This window comes from Mustelus asterias, chromosome 13 (genome assembly GCF_964213995.1).
Source record: "Mustelus asterias chromosome 13, sMusAst1.hap1.1, whole genome shotgun sequence".
NCBI classification, from domain to species: Eukaryota; Metazoa; Chordata; class Chondrichthyes; order Carcharhiniformes; family Triakidae; genus Mustelus; species Mustelus asterias.
Window position 1 is genome coordinate 79,104,824 of NC_135813.1, and position 17,828 is coordinate 79,122,651.

At 41.1% G+C, this 17,828-nt stretch overlaps 1 protein-coding gene across 1 annotated transcript in view; it reads right to left on the reverse strand.

Moving 5' to 3' along the window:
• The window catches only part of kntc1 (kinetochore associated 1), a 122,381-nt gene extending 105,673 nt beyond the window's left edge, over window positions 1-16,708 (reverse strand). Inside the window, exons 1-8 of the mRNA XM_078227056.1 lie at window positions 16,598-16,708; window positions 10,675-10,818; window positions 8,624-8,744; window positions 6,975-7,090; window positions 6,516-6,588; window positions 2,630-2,707; window positions 1,977-2,011; window positions 1,785-1,892 (exon numbers count right to left, since the gene is read on the reverse strand). Of these exons, the coding sequence (XP_078083182.1) occupies window positions 1,785-1,892; window positions 1,977-2,011; window positions 2,630-2,707; window positions 6,516-6,588; window positions 6,975-7,090; window positions 8,624-8,744; window positions 10,675-10,806 (663 nt within the window). The 5' untranslated portion in view covers window positions 10,807-10,818; window positions 16,598-16,708. The remainder of the gene's footprint in view (window positions 1-1,784; window positions 1,893-1,976; window positions 2,012-2,629; window positions 2,708-6,515; window positions 6,589-6,974; window positions 7,091-8,623; window positions 8,745-10,674; window positions 10,819-16,597) is intronic.
• Between the last annotated feature and the right edge of the window lie 1,120 nt (window positions 16,709-17,828).

A 17,828-nucleotide genomic window follows, 5' to 3' on the forward strand; every position in this document is an offset into this window, starting at 1 on the left:
CTATTGTTACTCTCCTACTGATGGTGCTCACTTTGATTGGCATCGGGCTCCACAGTTGCAGATGCCCTTTAGCACCTCATTCAGGTGCAGTCTTTTGCATTGCAAAAAAATTATCCTATGTCTTTATTTAAAAAACATACAGAAAACAAAACAGGCTGTTGTACAAAAAACTACGGCATTTTCAAACAAGCATTGGAATTATTCCCAAGTTTTTAAATTACTAAATAAGAATTAGAATTAGCTTGCAAATCCATGTGTGCACAAATGGAAAAGGCATTTTCAAGAGTCAGAATACCAAACACAAACCTTTACTCCAGAAATTCTCTTCTGTTTCTAATTTTATTAAATATGCCTTACGTTTGGCATAAATCCTTCAAACTTGATCACTGATGCAAGCCAACCTTTTCAAAACAAAATGGCTGAATTTCTGTGCAGGTTCTAATCATCTGCTTTAAATGAAGACAGCAAGCTGGAGAAACAGTGTAATCATTGCAGATCCTCCAACAGTTACAGTGCATGACAGCGAGAACCCCTGCCAAAATTCAGCTGCACAGTGATTTTAAACTGGATTCAGCTGCATAAGCAACTTCAATTGCTCTCAAACGTACTTCAAGAACTGATGAACTGCTACAATTATCATGAATTGTTGATTTAGATAACATCTCCATAAAGATAACTTAAACAGTGGTCTTAAAAGGAACAAATCAAATCAGACAAGGCTTTACATTTTAATTGCTAAACATCGCGGGCGCGATTTTCCCAGCCCGCTGTACTGCACGAGTAGCACAGCAGGCCGGGAAATGTCAGTGGGAAGGCTGAAGCGGCTCACAACTTTCCCGGGCCATTTTGTACAGCATAATCAGCCTCACGCCAGGAAACAGCACGAGGCTGATTACCAAATGGAAATTGACATTTCCATGTCATTAGCGAGCCCGGAATGACATTGCCCAAGCCCCTAATGTTCCCCACCCCACCAGAAGAGGTTCCCACCAGTAGAGATTAAAGCTGGTCCCTAGCAAAGGGACCAGACTTGATGGGGGGGGGGGGGGGGGAGAATGCCCTTGAACAGTGCCAGTCTGGCACACTGGCACTGGCCACCAGGCACCATCAAGGGGGCAGAGCAATCAGTGATGATCATGGAGGTGGGGGGGTGCCCTTGAGCAGTGCCAGCCTGGCACACTGGCACTGGCCACCGCCAAAGGGGTGGAGCCTGAGGGGGCAGGCCAATCAGTGGTGGTCATGGGGGTGGAGGGGGACCACTGCCACTTTGCACAGCGATTGGGTAAGCTATTGGGAGGCCAGCGATGCGGGGGCCAGTGCATCCCTCCTGGGACATCTGCGCATGCACAGCGGTCCACTCAACACGCTGATGCCGGCCTCTCGGGCGTGATTAGGCACCGCCCCCATCTACTGGTGCGAATCTCCCGGCGGACTCTGTGAAACACAGGGTGCCAGAAATTTACCTGATTAAATGCACCCAAAAAACCAGCAGGAAAATCTCCCATTTTCGTTGTCAGTTAGGCAATTAGTTTTTTTGGGAGGGAAAAATCACAGCCCACAATTGTGCTTTAAATTACCTACAAGCACTACAGTATTCTACTAAACACAGATTAACCTCTCCGCAGATAAACAGAACAATCCAGGCACTCTCATTGACAGTAGCTTGATTGCAGGTCTCAGCAGCATAAAACCTCATTTTCAATATTAGGGTTGAAAATCATGATTCAGTTTTGCAAACAACTTATGTCAAATTACTTGCAAACTTTATTAATAAAAACACTTACCCCAACAAACAATTTAATGTTTTTCAAACAGTCAATCACTGCATGGTTACAGCCATCTGTGTGCTTATCCTCAGTTTGGACATATTTGATCTTGATCTGTTCTTTTAGCTAACAGGAAAAAAAGAAATCACAATGCGTTTTCCTGCAGTGTTAAGACATAGCATTATGACATTAAAAGTCTTGAGATCTTACTGCTTTTGTTGAGTCAAAGTCCATCGTCTCAATTGCTGTAATAAAGAAAAAAAAGTCAGAAAACCAGAAATGATAAATCAAGTGAAACAAAAATTTCAAATCAGTAATAGACAAATGAGTCAGCCGGTCTGATACCAAATTATGAGCAGAGATTCAGGAGCATGGGTGGAAGGCATAGGGATGGATGTCATGCACAAAGAATAATTTGAAGGAGGTTCCAGAGATCCAGAAAAGTGGGGAGAGAGTGTCCGATGTTGGGGAGCTTTGGAGTTATGGGGTCAGAAACAGAGCAACCATTTGTTCTCAAAAGCAGAATGGCCGACCAAGCTTTTGGCCATCTGACCTAACATGTCCTTATGAGGCTTGGTGTCCTACTTTGTTTGATGATACTTGTGTGGAAGCAACTTGAGATGCTTCATTATGTTAAAGGTGCTATAGAGATATAAGCAGTTCTTGCTGTTTCCTTTGGTCCTCCAATTTTAACCTTATATGCATTACCTCCACCACCTTTGCCCCACCACTGGTAGCAGAATTTTCAGTCGACTCTGCTGGAATCACTTGCCAAAACGTTTGCACCTCTCCTCATTCTCTCCCCATGTTTTTGTTCCCTCCCAAAATGCATTACAGCCTTAATAAAAAGACTTTTTTTTTACCTTGTTGAAGTCTGGCAAGCTGAAGACGTGAAATCCAGAAGAAACCGTTGTTAGTTAGCAAGACCATACAGTAGGTGCCTAAAAAAAAGGTTTACAACATTGAAAGCTCACTGTACAGAACAAGAATCATCACTTTGAATAGACAATCGCTCCAAGGAGAATTTTCTTATTATTCATTTTTACAGTGAGTATCACTGGCTGGGCGACCATTTATTGCCCATCCCTAACTGCCTTCCATTTCATTGGGTATTTAAGAGTCAACTACATTGTTGTGGACCTGGAGTCACACGTAGGCCATAAGAGGCAAGGATGGCAGGTTTCCTTCCCCAAACGACATTAGATGGATTTTTACATTGATCAACAATGGTTTTGCTCCGGATTTTTATCGAATTCAAATTTCACCATCTGCCGTGGCAGAATTTGAACCCAGGTCCCCAGATCTTGCGTTGGGTCTCTGGATTATTAGTCCAGTGACAATACCACTGCACCACTGCCTCCCCACTAGTTATCTGTTACAGTTTTATGACTGAAGCAAGCTTAGAGGGGAAAGAAAGACAACCAAGAAAGAAATTGATGACATTTTTCTCATCACCACAGTCTGTGAAAATGAAGTACAATCAAAGACAGGGGGAAGTTAAAAAAGATCAGACTGATATAAATTGCTCACAAAGCCCAAATTTTAAAAGCCTTCATCTGAAATTTAACATATATTTGCAATTATATACTGTCTTTACAACGTTTCTTAAGGCACTTCAGCATGTACCATATAAAGATTTGACGCTGAGCGATAAGGAATTATTAAGGCAAGTGGCCAAAAGTTTAGTCAAAGGAGTAGTTCTTCAGGAGTTTCTTAAAGGAGACTATCGTGGAAGAGGGGTGGTGAGGTTTAAGGAGGGAATTCCATATCCTCAAGATTAATCAGCTGAAGGGATGCCACCAATAACAGAGCAATGAAAATCAGTAATGTCCAACAACCCAAAATTGACAGTACTTACAAGCTTTTTTAAAACCATGGAAAAAGGTGATTACTTATTTCTTAGTGACATTTTCATTTTGAGAAAAACATTGACTTGTCATTTGGAGACTGATTACATTTAACTAAAACAAAGAATTGGTGTTACTGGTGTCACAATATCTCGTCAGTCATCAAGCAGATTTTAAAGATTATGGCCAGAATTCTTCAGTATCTCACGCCCCACTACCAGCGAGAACAGAGAGTTTGGCACTCGGGTAAATCTCCATTCACAGCAGCGGGACCAGATAATTGCAGCCACGGGCAAGGTGAGAGAATCCCGGCCTATGTTCTGGAAGATCGTCATTAATTAAGGAATCATTTGCATCGGTCTAGATTAAATCTACTGAAGAACAATACAGTAATTTTTAGCAGGTACACAAGTGGTAAGAGAGCAGCCAATACAGATGTATAGCTAAGAGATGAAGGAGAAAAATTTTGTAGGAGAGCAAAGAATAAAAGTAGGCACTAAAATAAAAGCAAAATACTGCAGATGCTGGAGATTTGAAATAAAAACAGAGAATGCTGGAAAAACTCAAACTGGTCTAGCAACATCCATGGAGAGAGAAACAGGGTAAACCTCAAGTCCAATGTGACTCTTCTGAACTGTTCCTAAGAGGAGTCACAAATGAACTCTGATTCATCCTCCACAGATGCAGCCTGCTGAGTTTTTCCAGCACTTTATTTTGTGCTAAGCAAGCACTTTAACTTAGTGTTCACAGAAGATAATACTGAAAATTAAGATTGATCAAGGCTTAGGAATGTTACTATAGGCTATTATTCAAAGACAAGTGTTAGTACAGAATTTCTATAACTCAATACAGACAAATGACCAGCACCTAATGGATTACGCCAAGCATCAACTGGGGAAAATCAAGAAATAGCAGCTGCACAGACCATAATGTTACAAACTTCCACTGGAAAGAAAAACTGTGCTGGAGGACAGGAAGATAGCAAATGTAAATTCCCTTTTTCAAAAAGGAAACAGGGTCATACTTTAGATGTTGGTAAAATACTGGAGCACAAAAGTGTGGAATTAAGCAGCACTTAGAGAAACAAGAGCCATTCAAGTCCAGTCAGTACAAAAGTCTGAAAGGTAAATTATGTCTGACTAATTTTAACATATAAAGGAGGAGAGATTTTAAAAATGTGGTTTAGGCAAATTTTATCAAAAAGCATTTGAAAAATGAGTACTTAAAACAGTTAAGTTTGTGATTTAAGTTAGACGAAGATGGTTACTGGTTAGAATGTAAAGGATAGGGGTAAAACAAAGTGTCACAGATTGAAGAAATGTAGTGAGTGTGTTCCACAGGGATTTGAGTTTTGATTGCTCTTACATTTTCCATGTGCTTAAATGATCTGGACTTAATACTCTGCATTGGGAATCAAAGGAACAATATTGAAATGTGCTAACAACCCCAAATTAAGAAGTGTTAAAAATTGTGAGGAGATCGGAGAACATATAGGCAAGCACACTGGTCAGTGTAGAAAAACATAACATGATACATTTGGAAGCAAGAATAGGTGGTGGAGGTGCACCTCAAAATGGTAAAGTTTAAAATGTGAGAGAAACAAATGGGCCTTGACATGCATGTAAAGATATTTAAAAGTTGTACAAGTAAATAAGGCCACTAGTTTTGGAAAACAAAATCCTTGGTTTATATCAGCAAAGTGATAGAAAGTGTTATCAACAATGCCACCAAGCGGAACTAACACAGCAGTAACCTGTCCACTGATGCTCAGTTTGGGTTGTGCCAGGGTAACTCAGCTCCTGATCTCACTACAACCTTGGTCCAAACGTGGGCAAAAGAGCTGAGGTTACGTGAGAGTGGCTGCTCTTGACACAAAGCAACATTTGACCATGTGTGGCATCAAGAGATCCAAGAAAAACTGAAGTCTGTGGAAATTAGGGAGAAAACTCCACTGGTTAGGGTCATATCTAGCACAAAGGAGAATAATCACCTCAGTCCTAGGACATCATTACAGGAGTTCCTCATTGTAGTGTCCAAGGCCAACCATCTTCAACTGCTTCATCAATGACCTTCCCTCCATCATAAGATCAAAACTGAGATGTTTGCAGATGATTGTGCAATCTCAGCACCATTCACAATTCCTCAGATGCTGAAGCAATCCATGTCCATATGCAGCAAGAGCTAGGCATTATTCAAGTTTTGGGCTGACAATTGGCAAGGAACATTTGTGCCACAAAAGTGAGAGGCAATGACCATCCCTGTTTGACAAGAGAGAATTTAACCATCTCCCTGTCACATTCAATGGCATTACCATCGCTGAATCCCCCACGATCAACATCTTGGGGATTATCACTACCCAAACACTTAACTGGGTCAGTCATATAAATTCTGTGCCTACAGGCTCATGTCCTTTTGGGAAGGAAATCTGTCATCCTTTCCTGGTCTGGCCTACATGCAACTCCAGAGCCACAGCAATGTGGTTGACTCTCAACTGCCCTCCAAGGTCAACTAGGGATAGGCAATAAATGCCAGCGACACCCATGTCCCACGAATGAATTTTTTTTAAAAATCAAGAACTCAACGCCATCTTGGACAAAGCAGGCATTTACTCCCTCCATCACAGATACATGCAACAGCATAGCCAAAATCAGAGACAGGGTTTATTGTAAATCAATTAAAAACTCAATTAATGGTCTGCCGTAATTTAAAACTAGCTAACCATCTCGAAATTCAATGACTTTACTGCAAAAGCCTGGTTAGACTTGGAATTAATACAAATAATCTGCTGTCACATTAATTGCAACATTTGCTCATAACATTTCAACTTAAAAACATCTAACAGTAGTAGTTCCTTTCACGAGCTTACTACTGGCCAATAGGAATAGCATAGCAATGAAAGTACCTGAATGAGGGGTTTCCTTCTCCAGTGTAAGGCTTAGATAAGTCTTCCCTTTTGAAGAGTTCTTCATCAGCGACTTCCAAAAGAGACAAGAGGTGTATACAATTGTTATTTTGGGAATTTAAAGTTGTACAAGATCTAAATGCAGTAAATAAATCAAACATAGTTCTAGCAATAAAATTGCCAATTACACTAATGCTTAATACATGGAGTTAAATTGTTCATATCGTACTTCCAAAAATAATTAGCACACTTACTAATAGGAAACCATAACATTAAAGCTGGCAGATCAAACATAGTATTACACAAATAAAACAGTCAAATTACTCTGCAATCTCACACATCTTGAAAGCCTCAAACTATCAACCTCCTCATAAAAAATACTTCATTATTGAAACACTTGGTCAACAAAAAGACCGCCACAGCTATTATGTACAAGTATACAAGTAAATCTCCACCTACATTAGTTAAGAGTGTCTGTCTGGACTTCACATGCAAAAGATGAAGATTTCCATTTCTTTCTCCAACCATCAGAAATTGTCCTTCCTGACAAAGTGCCACCACATCCACATCGGTGTCTAAAATAATGATTTATAAAATCAAATATATTGAACAGAAATTTAGACAGCCAGAGAGCTAGTGGGAGAGAGGAGTTCAGGATATGCTTATAGGCTCCAAAGAGAGGGCAAAAGAAATGGTTCTTCAGAAATCTATAATGCTTACTGTCTATGTTAAGCTCGAGAGCTCCTTCCCTAAACCTATCCACTCTCTAGCTTTCTTTCCTCCTTCAAGATGCTCCTTAAAACCTACGTCGTCAAGCAAGCATTTGGTCAGCTGCGACTCAGTATAAGGTTTGGTGTGTAACTACAGAAAAAAAAGACAAGACAGAGAGACAGCTAAACATCAGAGCTGCAGTAAGTTGCAGCTATAGTCGTCCAAGAAAAGCCACCATTTTCCAAGTCTGCTAAACCAGAGGACTATTTCCCAGACTTGGCCACCTTAATCTGGCTGCAGTAATTATTTGCTGGATTTAGCTAATAGGATTACTTAATATTGCATGTTGTTTGGGAAAAGGGGTGTCTCACAGGTGAACATAGGTAGTATTGGGGACCAACTGATAGTTTCATGTAAAATTATGCATATAGCCATCAGTATCTTTAAGTGTTGTAGAATATTATAGTCCTTCTTGACATGTGTCTTCTTGTTTTTCTTTTAAGTTAATAAAATATTCTTTATTAATTGTTCACCCTACAACTGGACTGTTTCCTCGCTGGGGTTGAACATCGTTCCTCACAGAATACCAAAAAACAACACATTCACCACTACGAACCGGTGTTCCCAGTTACCATTCTGGGTTTTGGGATACACTCGCATTTAACATCAGCGTGGTTCACAAATAATGAAGCAATGCCTTGGTCATTTTGGCCAGTCTCTCAAAGATCCGTTAAGCAGCTACAAAGATGAATGCTAGATCTCAATGAGTTGTATTGTTTCTTAGTTCTGCAGTCGCCTGAAAATATTTCATCAAGCCCTTTCCCACATCATTTCTCAATATTAAAAGTCTTACTTTTTGTTTTAAAATGACAACATTTTTGAAGGCCTATTTTTTCAATAGAAATACAGTCAAGCATTTAAGCCACCTCAGGTGCAGGTTAGCTTTAAAACCAATGTGCAGAGCTCCAGATGGGAAAACAGTGCAAAGTCAATTTACAAGAGTCAAAACTGGCCTGATATAAAAGCTGATATCAATTTTCACACTGATTCACTGGTTCGAAGGAAAACCACATCTCAAGATTCAGGCAGGACAAGGACAGCACTAACTTGAGCAATGGAAATTAAATTTCAAATGTAATTAATTGTAGGTGAAGGACTTTGGGATGTTCTGAGACTGAGGTGTAATAAGGTTCAATATTAATGCAAATTTGTTCTTTTATTTTTGCACCAACATGTGAGTACTGATTAGACTTCTGAGGAACACTGAAATCTGGGAAACTATCACTGCAAGTACAAGTTTATTGTACTATCATAATCTGGTGCTCTGGTACTAGTTCTGAACATCCGCTTCCCTAACATTCTGGAGAAGAGAAGCCAAATTAGCCAACAGTACTCACCAAACTGGAGTTGCAACAGGACAGATTGACAAATCTGGTCCAAAAGCAATACAGAACGGTCCACAGCAACCACACAGCCATCAGAACTGCAGGAGGCTTGAAGCTTAGGACTGACTGTTACCTAAAGGGCAAAGGGAATGTTAATTCTATACAGGAGCTTTTAAACGTAGCACAGTTAAACTCTTTGAAAAATAAACATACTTGAAACTGCAGTTTATTTTATTTCATGCAAAAACTTCTCCTCCCATTTCTCAGGACAGCTAAGGTTGTGAAGACATATGACAGTAAGGCCCGCAAATGAAAAACTTATTGATTCACAAGTTAAAAATTTAACTTCGCCAGCAAATTTAGAATTTTAAAACACACACACACCGCACCTTATAAGCACAGATATATTGGAACTGAATTATAAATTGCCCAACTATTTTTTTGCAAAAATGTTTTATTCATAAAATATCTGAAAGAACATTACAAACATTTCAAAATGACCATCACACAAAGAGCAATAACATTCAGGTTCTCTACAGATATCATGCTGAAATCGGGAGGTGCTTCAATACAGTCAAGGAAACATTAGAGACATTTCAAAATGGTCATTACAAATGGTGCAAAGGTATTTAAGTTGTCCACCTAGAACAAGTTACACTCTATGAGGCGCTTCCATACAATTGTGGTATATGTAACATTCACTGTATTCATTCAATGCGAGTCATGCAACCTGAGGAGATTCCGTACAATTCCCCTCCCCCCGGTTCACAATGGCTGAAACGTCTTAATAGCAAGAAGTTTAACAACACCAGGTTAAAGTCCAACAGGTTTATTTGGTAGCAAAAGCCACACAAGCTTTCGGAGCTCCAAGCCCCTTCTTCAGGTGAGTGGGAATTCTGTTCACAAACAGGGCATATAAAGACACAGACTCAATTTACATGAATAATGGTTGGAATGCACTTCAGCGGTCACGGGCATTTGGCCTCTGATATTCGGGTAAGCGTTCTCCAAGGCGGCCTTCACGACACACGACAGCACAGAGTCGCTGAGCAGAAACTGATAGCCAAGTTCCGCACACACGAGGACGGCCTCAACTGGGATATTGGGTTCATGTCACACTATTTGTAACCCCCACAGCTTGCCTGGACCTGCAGAGTTTCACTGGCTGTCTTGTCTGGAGACAATACACATCTTTTTAGCCTGTCTTGATGCTCTCTCCATTCACGTTGTTTGTATCTTAAAGACTTGATTAGCTGTAAGTATTCGCATTCCAACCATTATTCATGTAAATTGAGTCTGTGTCTTTATATGCCCTGTTTGTGAACAGAATTCCCACTCACCTGAAGAAGGGGCTTGGAGCTCCGAAAGCTTGTGTGGCTTTTGCTACCAAATAAACCTGTTGGACTTTAACCTGGTGTTGTTAAATTTCTTACTGTGTTGACCCCAGTCCAACGCCGGCATCTCCACATCATGAAACGTCTTATACAGCAACTTTCCCCCATTGCGCCTCTGTGAGGGCTGGCCAGTGCTTCAGTGCATCCCTCACACATAGCCCTGGGCTTTGGAACGTTTCAGTCTGCAACAATCGGCCAACTACAGTGGAATCAGTTGCACCCAAATTGAGAAGCACTCATTGGATTATCTCCCTGCTCATTACAAGTACTGGTGCTGACCTTTAATCTGAATTCTTCATTAGATTTCTCTTTACAAGATTACTCAATTTCAAGAGTACTCAATCATTAAAACACCTAGAGTTTTTCCAGTGTGAATGGAAAAGCCGCAGCAAACCAAAGGATTCAAAATCCAAAGGATTTTCTGGTCATACAACTAGTGATATCCCTCAAGCATATACCCTCCAAGAATTTACCAATTGACTGGCAAATGTGGACACAAAGATGTTATCATATATGAGGTGATCTGGTGTTAGCTGAGAATTCTTTTAAATTGTTCAGAACAACAAGAAGCACATGGTAAATATTCGAAATATCCCAAATGCTGCAGCTTTACTTTGTTTTTGAAGTTATGCTGTTTTCTCACCAACCCTCATAAAAATAAAATCTTACCGTCATTGAAGAGGATATTTTAGCTACGGTATCTACTTGATAAAGGGCTGTACCACTCTCTTTTCTGGCCTCAATGTTTAGCCGACCAGTGCCAGTGTCATCATTTGTCAGAAGTTCAATATCATTCCACATCTTGAATGATTGCTATAATCAAAAATACAAATAAAATAGAAGTAGCCCAATCGTACTTGACTTACTTTGTTTGCACATTTGACCAAGATAAACAATTGATTTTTAATTGCCACCTTCACTTTAATTTCACAAACAAAAATAATTAAAATTTAAATCAGTCACAGATATTTGTCCTTTGGGTTTTGTAACAATAAAAAATGGTATTCTTCCTTTATTATATCCAACAACAACTTGCATTTTACAATATCTTTAATCTTAAAAAAACTCTCAAGGCACTTCACAAAGGTGCAATCAGAAAAAAATGAACAGAGTAAAGGAGCTATTAAAAGGGATGGCCAAAAGCTTAATCAATAGTTGGCGTTAAGCAGTGCGCTGAAGGAGCAGAAAAACGTGTAGATGCAAATGGATAGTGCACAGAATAATAATTTGGTATAGCTCCTGCTCTGTCCAAGACGGCAAGAAACTAAAGGGTCGTGAACGAAGCCCAGTCCATCACACAAACCAGCCTCCCATCCATTGACTCTGTATACACTTCCTGCTGTCTCAGCAAAGCAGCCAGCATAATCAAGGACTCCACGCACCCCACACATGCTCTCTTCCACCTTCTTCCGTCGGGAAAAAGATACAAAAGTCTGAATCAAGAACAACTTCTTCCCTGCTGCCATCAGACTTCTGAATGGACCTCTCTCACACTAAGTTGATCTTTCTCTACACCCTAGCTATGACTGTAAAACTTCATTCTGCACTCTCTCCTTCCCTTCTCAACGTACGGTATGCTTTATCTGTATAGTGTGCAAGCTCAAGCAGCAATACTTTTCAATGTATACTAATACATGTGACAATAATAAATCAAATTAAATCAAATTTGGGATGAACTGAAACTTGTGTGTCATTTAGGATAGTTGTTTGGCTGGGAGAGTATCAGAATAGTTAAGTCCATAAGAGACAAAGGCAAAGTTGAGGGTTTCAGCAGCAAGGATGGTCTGGTCAACAAATTCTATGGTGGCAGAAAGGTCAAGAAGGGATAAAGCATCATGGTCAGTCTTAGAAGATATAATGGGACTTTGATTAGAACCATTTCACTGTTGCGATAGGGACAGAAACTCAGTTAGAAGGAATGGATTGTGTCAACATATCCAAGAACCTTTGAAAAGGAGTTTTGGGATAGTGTGATAAGTCAGAGGGATTGAAGCATTTCTTTTGGGGGGGGGATGATAATAATAGCAGTTTTGAAAGAGGAGAGTACCAAAGGAAAAACAGCCATTAACAATGTCAGTTAACATGAGTCAGAAAGGCAATATTGGACAGTTGGCTGTTAAGTGAAATTGCAGTTATGGAAACATAAGGCAAGCCTCATGGACAAAGATGAACTTAGAGAATAAAGGGGATAAACTGAAGAATTGAATTCAGCAACAAGCTAGGACAACCTTGGCTGAGTGGGGAAGAGAAAAGAGCAAAGGAGTTAAGGCAGTTAAACAAATTGTCTCAATCTCAATAATAAAAGTCATCCATGAAGATCTCACATATGTTGGTGAATGTGGGTCTGGAACGAGCAGAGAGGGGCTTCAGGAGACAGTTGGTCGTGAAGAGTTTGTAAGTTATTTATGCTGTTCAGGAAAATCCTAGAGTAATGGGTGATTCAGGAGGATTCATACAATGGTTACATTACAGCACAGAAGGCAGCCATTCAAACTATCGTACCCATGCCAGCTCTCTGCAAAAGCAATTTAGCTAATCCCACTGAACCACCCTTTCCTTGTAACCTCACAAATTTGTTCTCTTCAGATGTTTACCTAAATCCCCTTTGAAGCAACAATTGGATCCGCATCCATGATTTTCTTAGGCAATGCATTCCAGATCTATACAGCAATACAGTATGGAAATAGGCCCTTTGACCCAATCAGTCCATCCGAAAATGGTGCCCTCCCAGCTAGTCCCAACTGCCCACATTTGGCCCATAGCCCTCTAATCCTTTCCCATCCATGTACTTATCCAAATACCTTTAAAAAGTTGCTACTGAACCTGCCTCATCCACTTTCTCTGGCAGCTCATTCCATATACGCACCACCCTCTGCGTGAAGAAGTCGCCCCTTAGGTCCCTTTTAAATCTTTCCCTTCTCACCTTAAACCTATGCCCTCTAGTTTTCAATTCCCCTACCCTGGGGAAAAGACTGTGTTCATCCTATCTATGCCCCTCATGATTTTATTTACCTCAATAAGGTCACCCCTCATTCTCCTACGTTCCAAGGAATAAAGCCCTAGCCTAGCCAACCGCTCCCCATAACTCAGGCCCACTTGTCCCAGCAACATTGTTGTGAATCTTCTTTGCACTCTTTCCAGTTTATCAACGTCTTTCTTTTAACAGGGTGGTCAAAACTGTTCACTCCAATTGCGGCCTAACCAACGAATTATACAACTGTATCATAATGTCCCAACTCCTACACTCAGTTCCCTGACTGATGAAGGCCAGCATGTTAAACGCCTTCTTCACCACTCTGTCTATCTGTTTCAGCGAACTATGTACTTGTACTCCCTCTGTCCCTCGGTCCCTCTATTCCTCAACACTCCCCAGGGCCTTACCATTCACTGTGCAAGTCCTACCCTGGTTTGACTTTCCAAAATGCAACACCTCATACTTATCTGTACTGAAATCAAATTGCCAATCCTCGGCCCACTTCCCTAACTGATCAAGATCCCCCTGTAATTTTTGATCACCACCTTCGCTATCAACGACACCTCCTAATTTAGTATAATCCGCAAACTTACGAACCATGCCTTGGACATTCACATCCAAATCATTCATATAAATAACGAATAACAGAGGTCCCAACACAAATCCCTGAGACACACCATTAGTCACAGGCCTCCAATCCAAGAAATAACCTTTGACCATCACCCTGTGCCATCATCGGACCAATTTTGAATCCAATTTGGTAGTTCTTCCTGGATCCCATGAGCCCTAACATTCCAGACTAGCCTGCCATGCGGTACCTTGTCAAAGGCCTTGCTAAAGTCCATATAAACAACATCTACTGCCCTACCCTCACCCATCCTCTTACCTCTTTGGAAAACTCTAAAAGATTCATCAGATATGACTTCCCACGCACAAAGCCATGCTGACTATCCCTAATCAGACCTCGACTATCCAAATATTGATAGATCCTGTCCCTCAGAATCCCCTCCAGTAACTCTATACTGGCATTGGAGGCAGTCCAGAGAAAACTCACTAGATTGCTCCCGGGTATGGAAGGATTTTCTTATGAGGTGTTAAGTGGTTTGGGCCTGTCCTCATTGGTGTATTGAATGAGAGGTGAACTTATTGAGATATACAGGATTCTCAGGGGGCTTGACAGGGTAGATGGCTGAGAGGTTGTTCCCCTTTGTAGGAGAACCTAGAACCAAAGGGCATGGCACATTGGGGTGTCAATTTAAGACAAAGATGAGAAGGAATTTCTTCTCTCAGAGGATAGTGAATTTGTGGAATTCTTTATCACAGAGAGCTGTAGAGGCTGGGTCATCAAATATGTTCAAGGCCGAGATAAACAGATTTTGAATCAGTAACAGAATCAAGGTTATGGGGATGAGGCAGGAAAGTGGAGTTGAGGATTATGTCAGATCAGTCATGATTTCATCGAATGGTGGAACAGATCTGATGAGCCTAATTGCCTATTTCTGCTCCTACATCTTATGGTATTACTTTGGTATTAGCACTTGGTGTGATTCAGCCAGATCTGATATTGAATGACCAAACTGTTTTTTTGCCAGACACATCTGCACCCCCAATATAATATTTTATAGGTCTTTCACTACTCGACTTCATACATTATATTAGATGCAAAAGTGTTAAATATATGATTCCTGAAGTCCAGGGAGTGACAACTCATCAGTCACCACAATCTCACCGGCTACCTGAAGGGAATAATCATCCAGAAAAACTTTGATACACAGTTGGACCAAAACAGGAATCCTCGATCACTTAGCAACACTAACTTTACTTTTCCAATAATTGGTCTTCCTAATATTTATTTGGAGAAAATTTCTGCATTACTGGATGTTGGATAAGCAGCCTGATAAACCAGAGGGTCCATGAGCAATGTTGGTGGTGAGGTATTGCTAGGTGTTGTTAGCATATGGAACCTGGCATTGACTCAGGTTTTGCAGTCAATGGCGATACAACAGCTGCTGTTATTGAAGAAAGCTTCCCTCAGGAATCTAGCAGTCACTGTGGTATTTCCCCTCAGAAACATCAGTCTGAATTTGACACAAAGTCAGGTGCATCAGCTGCATCCATTAACAGTATTTCAATTTATTTAAACTTAAGGTTCGCTATTGAAATCCCTTCAGGCTACAATCAATTTGAAATCTGAACGGATGACAACTTGCCTTTTATGCTGTTCCACTCACTAAACTAACTCTTTAAAAAGTTACATCTTGTTGAATGGCGTATCTGGGTTTCTAATACCATATTTAGCTGATCATGAAAAACCTCCTGTCCCAGAGAAACTAGTTTTATATTGGTGGAGTCTAACATCTCAAATTTTACATTTTTTTCGTAAGTTTATAACAGTTCAATTTTTATTTCAATTCCATGTGTGCATACCATTTAGTTTTCTCTGTAAAATTTGGTTAAAAGTGAAAAATATTTTATTTCCTGGTTTGCGGTTTGTGGAAATAATTTAATGCGGTGGGTTGCTTGCTCTGTTTGGTGACAATGCTGTTGCTGGATGCCTGCAGATCCACTTGCTGTCCATTTCAGAAGAACAACAACAAATACTGACACCAGCTTTGACAAAGGGTCATCTGGACTCAAAACATCAGCTCTTTTCTCTCCTTATAGATGCTGCCAGACCTGCTGAGATTTTCCAGCATTTTCCCTTTTGGTTTCAGATTCCAGCATCCGCAGTAATTTGCTTTTAACAAATACTGACAGTTTCACCGACATTATTATTGCAAAACCCAGGCCACTATGTTTTGGATGACGCCATAACAAGGGCAGCATTTAGATGGGAAATAAAAGAGCCAAGAATAAACCAAGTGGGAACTTTATAGAGGCAACGAGAGAGAGTAGAACTCATTGCAGGTGATACTCTGGCAGCAACAAGTTGAGTACAGTAAGAAGTCTAACAACACCAGGTTACAGTCCAACAGGTTTATTTGGTAGCAAACGCCACTAGCTTTCGGAGCGCTGCTCCTTCGTCAGGTGGAGTGGGAGTGGCAGATCTCCCACTCCACCTGACGAAGGAGCAGCACGTTCCGAAAGCTAGTGGCGTTTGCTACCAAATAAACCTGTTGGACTTTAACCTGGTGTTGTTAGACTTCTTACTGTGTTTACCCCAGTCCAACATCATGAGCAACAAGTTGATCAGGAATACAGGGTTGTACAACGCAACAAACACGCTGGAGGGAGTGATATATACACAAATTAAAATAGCGAATGGTAGGTTCAAGTCAGTTCATGATTCTCCAGGAAACAACCAGAATTGTTACCCGAACATTCTCGCGAGTACAATACAAATGCGGTATGATCTGAAATAAGCATAGAAAGTGCTGGAAAAACTCAGCAGGTCTGGCATCATCCATGGAGAGACAAACAGAGTTATCGGATCAAGTGGTTGAGCACGGAGTCTGCGGTCTGATAATGCCTCGGCTAAAAGTGGGTTATAAACTGCAATAGTTATCATCTCGCCACAATTACCTGTTAACTAACAGAAAGGCCCAAAACACCCAACCCTCAACAGTCAGGGAGAATTTGCATGATCAAACAGTGGATAACAATGAAAACTATCCCTACCGTCAACAAATGAGGCCGACACCAAATAAAAATGGACTAAAGTATCATTCAAAAAGATCAGTTTTACACCAAATATTCCCAAATCCTCTCTCTGCACGAACTGTTTTTTTTTCAAATTGGCGCGATTGGGAGAGACGCCCAGCATTCCTCGCGCCGATTCGGGGGCGGGGTTTGTAGCTCCACCCAGCATTCCTCGCGCCGAGACGGGGGCGGGGTTTGTAGCTCCGCCCAGCACTCCTCACGCCGAGACGGGGGCGGGGTTTGTAGCTCCCGCCCACACGTTGCGGACGAGGCGAAGCGCGTGATGGCACCACGTGATCTACGGCGGGGCCAATTGGCTGTCCGAACGTCAAGGGGAGCCGCTCCACTCACGTCCGCGCGGATGGAGCACGTGATGGGCCCACGTGCTCGGCAGTGTGCCCCAAGCGAGTGAGGTCAACTCGCAAAGCTATATACCTGCTTTGGCTGCTCCAGTAGGCTCTGTAGGAGGAGTACTATCTACCTTGCAGAGGATACTCAGAAGATTCATTCTCACATGTGTCTTTGTGAAATGTATTAACCCCATTTCTGACACCATTGCAGGGCCACTATACCAGCAAACACAGACTGATCTTGTCCAGTTAGGGTCCAAACTGTCATGATTTTGTTTGGTTGTCGCTTTAACCTGAAGTGCAATTCACATTGTCACAGCGCCAGAGACCTGTGTTCAATTCCTGGCTTGGGTCATTGTGTGGAATCTGCAGGCTCTCCCCGTGTCTGTGGATTTCCTCCAGCTGCTTCGGTTTCCTCCCACAGTCCGAAAGACCTGCTAGTTCGGTGCATTGGCCATGCTAAATTCTCCCTCAATGTACCCAAACAGGTGCCGGAGTGTGGCGACTAGGGGATTTTCACAGTAACTTCATTGCAGTGTTAATGTAAACCTACTTATAACACTAATAAACTTTATACACAGGCCAATTTATGCAGCAGGGGGAAAAAATCTTTTAGACCATTTCTGTATTATCAGTTGCGTGCCACAGTCTGGTAGAATAACTGAACATTCTTAAATTAATTTTTTTTGTATGTTATGACAAATGACAGCAAAAATAGACTTAAAATTGTAACACTAATTTGTATTTTAGATTATTTCCTCAGTGGGAGTGTATTCATTTCACTGTTGCAAAAGGTGTGCCAAAAATAACTGACATTGTTGATCTTTGGACTGAACTCTACATTGCTTCTATAATTAGTT